Source organism: Cariama cristata, unplaced genomic scaffold (genome assembly GCF_000690535.1).
Source record: "Cariama cristata isolate BGI_N322 unplaced genomic scaffold, ASM69053v1 scaffold24359, whole genome shotgun sequence".
Taxonomy (NCBI): domain Eukaryota; kingdom Metazoa; phylum Chordata; class Aves; order Cariamiformes; family Cariamidae; genus Cariama; species Cariama cristata.
In genome coordinates, this window is record NW_009634405.1 from 77,672 (window position 1) to 83,529 (window position 5,858).

A 5,858-nucleotide genomic window follows, 5' to 3' on the forward strand; every position below is an offset into this window, starting at 1 on the left:
GTCAAGTATGTAGTGAAAAGTCTTTAGAGATTTAAAGTAATTTAAATTATTTTCGCTGCAAATGTATCACCTTATTTTAGAAGTGTTAACTCTAATAAGATACGAAGTGAAGTGCCTGTCTGGTGTATATAAATGTCTGGGAACTGCCATGGTATCAGTGCTATGTAAGATTCCTGGTATTTCCAGAGAAGCACCAGACAGACTCGGTGCTCTTGGGAGAGAAACGAGGAGCGTCATGTTGAGGGAGGGAGAGGTCTCTGTCCCCAGAGCCTCTGCTCCCTAGCTTTGCTCATTTGACCTGGGGAGCTGAGCAGGTGGAAAGGGCTTGGGCTTCTCACTGGTTGGGGGAGCCCTTTCCCCCGTGCCAGCTGCAGCACAGGATGATACAGGGCTATTTCAGTTCCCTGAGCTATGGAAATATCTGCCCTAGTTCAATAGAATCTCTTCCATCCTTTTTTGCTCTGCAGTCCATTTTTTTTTTTGCATCCATTTTTGCTCTGCTCCCACACTTTGCTAGGGGTGAAGGGAGGAAAAGAGCAGCCTGCCTCCAGCCCCTCAGCTGCCACACCGCAAAAGCAGTGATCCTATTTAGATAGTGCTCTTCCAGTCTGGGGAAGAGGCTTTTAGGTTAGGGGTTGGATGGAGAGGTAGGATGGAGAGAGAGAGACTGAGAAACCTCGATGTTCTTGCTGTGGAGAGCAATTTGAGTCAAGCTGTGCAGAGGGAGCAGAGGTGTGTTTGGCATATATTGAGACTGTATTGGTACAACATACATGTAGAAACCGAGGTGGCGGTGTGTTCCCAGCACTAATTGGACTTAATGGACATTGGAACTTGAGCTTTGGTCACTGAATTGGGTCAGTGACTGGGAGAGGTGCAGTACAGCAGCCATGAGCAGGTTCTGGTGACTAAAAGCACCACGTTATGTTGTTCAGTGGTGCAAATCCCTGGGTCTGTCAAGTAGGAATGATGGCAAACTCCCAAAGTGCCCAGGCATGCTCAGCAGGTTATTGGGGTGACTCTGCTGTGAATCCTTTATAAAGGCTGGAATTCTCTGGTCAGGAAATACCTCACATAGACTCTTGATAAGAGTTGGCGTTGCTGTTACAAACCCTAATGCAGAAAATTTTATAATTTATAAAGTAGCCTTCGGGCTGATACAGTGCAGCAAATTTGGCTCAGTATAGCTATCAGCTTTCCGTAGCCAAACTTATTAATGCCTACCCCACAAAATCCAGTGTGGCTGGCTTAGAAATCCAGTGCTGCAAATCTCAAAGCACAAAATCTCTTTGGAGGCAGTTTAGATTTTTGCATTAAAAAATAGCTTTGCATATTGGCTGCTTGCTCATTTTCTTTCACAAAATCTAAATCTTTTTCTAGTTGTAGGAGGGAGAAGAGGAAATATTTTTTGGGGGTAAATATTTTTATTTTTTAAAGAAGGTTTGTATGTAAGTATGCTGGACAGAGTTTGTACAATCAAAAAGCTGTTTATTGGAAATTAGGACAGTAGATTGTTTCCATGTTTCCTTCCATATGACTGTTTGCTGTAAGGAAGAAATATCCCTACCATGAAGGGTCTGCAGGATTAGACACCTACTGAATATGAGCTGCTTTTAGAATATAATATAGTTGATGATATGAGATGAATTCTGTAGAAAGGAGTTATTCTTCACTGCTAATTGTACAGGGTAAGCAAAACTGGCTGGGTATGTTTTCAGTATTAAGGAAAATATCTGGCATGATGTATGAACACTCAAAGTTCTTTGTAAGTAGACAAGTAGGAATGTTTGAGGTGAGAGAGCTATCAACAGTCCCCGCACTGATGAAATGTGCCACATCTTGTTCACAGCCCGTTCAGAACGGTACCAACACCTGGATTCAGAAGAAGAGGAGGACACTAATGATGATGATCATGTGGAAATTCGGCAGTTTTCCTCATGCTCGCCAAGGTTCAGCAAGGTAGGAGCAGGCTAGCTTATTGAAAGAAAAAATCTAGAGAAGAACATAGTTTCATTGCTTTGTATGGGGTAGATTTTGATCACGCAGATGATATATGGGAGTCACATGGTGCTTAGTATTCACTGAGGAAAGAGAAAACTGCGTACGTTTATTTATTCTGTGATAGTTTGTGATTTATTAGAAGGTGAGTGCCAGAATAAATGCCAAATGAGATTTTATATTTCTTCATGTTTCACTAATATGCAGGGTACTGCGTAGGTCTCTTCTGCATCTGATACAGTTTGATGTTTTTACTAACGACTTGGATGCTGGCATAAGGAATGTCCAAAGCTTATTTGGTTTGAACAGTGTCATGCTGAAAGAGTCTTCCAGTAGGTGACAGGGTGAAAATTGATTCTGACATTTTGGAATAATGGTCTAAAATCAAAGGGATCCCATGCAGTAAGAGCACAGGTGAAGTTTACACCTCTGCTGTTGTTCATTGTCTCAAATAAGACCTGAGAAATAAAAGGTGAGGTGACAATTTCAGAGAGAAGGATCTGGGCTGATATTGCATCGTGAGTTAGATGTGGCAAATTATTGAAGCAAAAAAGTAGTTACCATACTAGGTGAGCACGAATATTTTCTGCACGACAAATGAAGAAATCCTTTCCGTCTTTTTAGCAGTACGAAGGCTATAGCTGAGGTAGTCTGTCCTGTTCTGGGCAATGTTCTTGAAAGTAAACATGGACCAGTAAAAGAGAATCCAGAGGAAAGCAACAAGAATGATCTGAGATCTACAGAACATAAAACGTGATGTGTTTCCAAATACATAACTGCCAGAAAGAAAGGAATACATTTGTCTTCCTGTTCTACCCAGAACTGATATGAAATGATGGGCACAAAGGAGGTATAGGGTAGATGGTAAGAAAAAGTTTCCAATGTTGAACAATAATTAAGCAATGGCGTGGGTTGCCTGGGGAAATTGTAGAATTTCTGTCTCTGGCGCCTTTTAAGAATAGGTTGGAGAAACGTCTGACAGGTGTTACAAGAGAGCTGGTTCTGCTTTGAGGTGGGGTAATGGACAGGAAGCCCTGAGGAGGTGCCCTCTAGCCGTGCTTTCTGGATTCAGGTCTGTGCAGGTCTCTCATTCTTACTCAGGTGATCTGAAATGAAAAGTTATAATTCTGGATGTTTCAAAGTAGTACAACTCCAGTGTTAGTTTGGATAAAATAAAGTATGTTTGGGGAGGGGCAGAAAGGAGAAGAAATGCTGTTTTGAGGTCAGCCTGGGCTGTGAATTATATTTCTCTCTTCTTAAAGAGATGGGAATAGGAATTTTACTTGGGGCCTCTGAAAGATATTTCAGTTTTTCATGACAGTTCCTCCAGATTTCCACTACTGAAGTCAGTTTTGAAGCACCACTTTGTTCTTCTTTGTCCTCAACTGGGGCTACAGTGGTTTAAGTAACAGTTACCGTTTAATTTTATGGAGTTGCTCCTGATTTGCATCACCAAAAGTATGTTTAGAGGTGGACCTGAGGATTAGTTGGGGGTTTGAAAAAGTTCTCATGAGTACATAAGGACTTCTTTTTTCTGCTTTTTCTCACAATGAGTATTATTCATCTGTTAGACTGAAGCTTTTCTTTAGGGTTCAGTGTTTTTGCCACAAAGAGAAAAGTTCACTTTTAATGAATTTATTTTAAGACCTGGAAAATTATACAGCATTTGTAATGTGGGAGGCATAAAAAGCTCATTATATTTTGAAATTCTTGTCTGACAATTCAGCCATATGATTTATTAATAGTTATCTTGTTGATGCTTTGAATTTTTAATAACATTATTTTCATTAATCTCTTCTTATGTAAATTAGGTCCACAGTCAAGTGTAGTTTTAAAAGGACGGATTTTTTTTGCTTAATCATTTAATTATTTAAAGACGGCTGTAAAACCAAGAAAGGCACTTTCATTAAGCTGTCAGCATTATAGTAGATTCCTTGAGGAGGGCAGGACTTTTTTGTTCTGAAATAAGCTTGGGGCAATGCTGATAGACTGATGATAATGAAATGGGGTCATGAGCATGATGCCTATCACTGAATTGAATTTGTGTAGTGAGATTTCAAGATCCATATGCCAGCCTTCAAGACTTGTGGAGCCTGCTTTAGCAACATCTGCTCTTAGATTTGAGAATCGCTAAAATCAAAAATCAAATAGTTTCAAAAAGTCTTTAAGTATTTCTGTGGTGTGCTGGACTGTTTTCAGAGGAGAGGTGTTGGGTGCTGTTGTAGAAAAACATGTTTAATGTTTTTGAAGCTTGCCTTTTTCCTTTCTTCCCTGGCACACTTTGAGCATGTCACATCTGCACTGTGTTATTTAGTCAGAGAACATTGCCAAGTTCATGCTTTCAGCGAGTGTCTTCCATTTTGAGAAGAGATTATGCCTCTTGATCAGAAAAGGCCATGTAGGTTTGTTTTCTTTGTACAGAAGGATCTTTTGCTATATGCAGGTGTACAGCAGCATGGAACGTCTTTCCATCCACGAAGAGAGGAAGACTCCACCACCGACTAAACGGAGTCTGAGCGAAGAAAAAGATGACCGACTGGACAGCCTTGGCAGCTTGAAGAGTCGAGACCGCAGCTGGGTGATTGGGTCTCCTGAAATGTAAGTTCTGTAGAACTAAGTCTTCTGGTTTCTCATAGCGTCTGAGAAAGACCAACCTGTGCCAAAACTTTCTACGACGAGTCTTAGGACAGGAGTGCTACATATGATGTATTTCCACCTGTGAAGCCTGGAATAAATAGCTGAAAATGAATGTGTAGAAGTGATATGGTCCTTAAATGTATCTAGTAAGTACTAACATTTCCTAAATTTATAACCAATACTTTAAATGAATTTAAAGGGATTCTAACCTTAAGTAAAGCTTTCATTTGTGGAAAGACTAGTAACATCGGAGATGTACCAACAGCAGTTTTTTCTTAAACATCAGCGTTGCCAGACTTTTACCATTCATCACAAACTAGAGAAACTATTAGGAAAGTCCAAAGTTTCTGAAGTTCAGAATATCCAAAAAAATCTTGTGTTCTAATAAAAAATGTCAGTAAAAGAGATAAATACCCAGAATTTGGATACCCATGTTTCTAGCATTACTGAAATAATTGTCAAACTTTCCTTAAAAAAGGGATATCTCTCATTTTGTGCAACTCCTGTAAAGCTTTTACACTAACATTTGGCATTAAACAGATCATAAAATCTGGTCGTGATCTAGTCTGTACGACTCCATTAAAAAAGAAAATTTTTTTATAGATTACACTCTTAACTGATGTGCACTTCATTGTGCATCAGGCCTTCTTGGCTTCAAATTTACAGCAACTTTGAAAGAAAAATTAATCTAATTCTAAGAGGAACATGGGTGATGATTTGCATTTTGTAACTCTGATTTTTATAATATTTCATATCATATTCATTGTAGTGTATTTTTCTTTAGTTTTATTCCTTCCTTTCTTTGAAGCTTAATAATGGAATATATTGGAAATCTAGATTCAGGTGATGCCCCAAGCCTTTGCTGTTTTAAGTCCTAATGATGTAGCTTGGTCTCCTAACTTTGCCTTAAATTGGCTTCAGATGTGTGAGTTGGGTCTGTGAGCTATTTTCACCCTTTAAAGTTCACTATCCCCCTAACTTAATTGAGGGGCTCTGTGTTGGTTTTTCTCTTAGATTGCGTAAGCGCTTGTCTATGTCTGAATCCTCACACACGGAGAGTGACTCCAGCCCACCCTTGACGGTCCGCCGACGGTGCTCAGGGCTTCTCGATATGCCCCGTTTTGCCATCTCCGCTGAGGATGAGGGAACTGTTCTCAAAAGGCCGCAGTCCGAGGGGATGCTCTTATCCGCTGTGCAGTCGCGGGAGGGGCTGCCGGTGCCCC

The 5,858-nt window shown here is 40.2% G+C and overlaps 1 protein-coding gene across 1 annotated transcript in view; it reads left to right on the forward strand.

Annotated features, from left to right (window-relative positions):
* Window positions 1-5,858, forward strand: part of LOC104167030 (microtubule-associated serine/threonine-protein kinase 2-like) — a 66,380-nt gene that overhangs the window by 49,459 nt on the left and 11,063 nt on the right. Inside the window, exons 19-21 of the mRNA XM_009707151.1 lie at window positions 1,850-1,959; window positions 4,442-4,596; window positions 5,650-5,858. The exon at window positions 5,650-5,858 is cut by the window's right edge and continues 90 nt beyond it. Coding sequence (XP_009705453.1) covers window positions 1,850-1,959; window positions 4,442-4,596; window positions 5,650-5,858 — 474 coding nt within the window. The remainder of the gene's footprint in view (window positions 1-1,849; window positions 1,960-4,441; window positions 4,597-5,649) is intronic.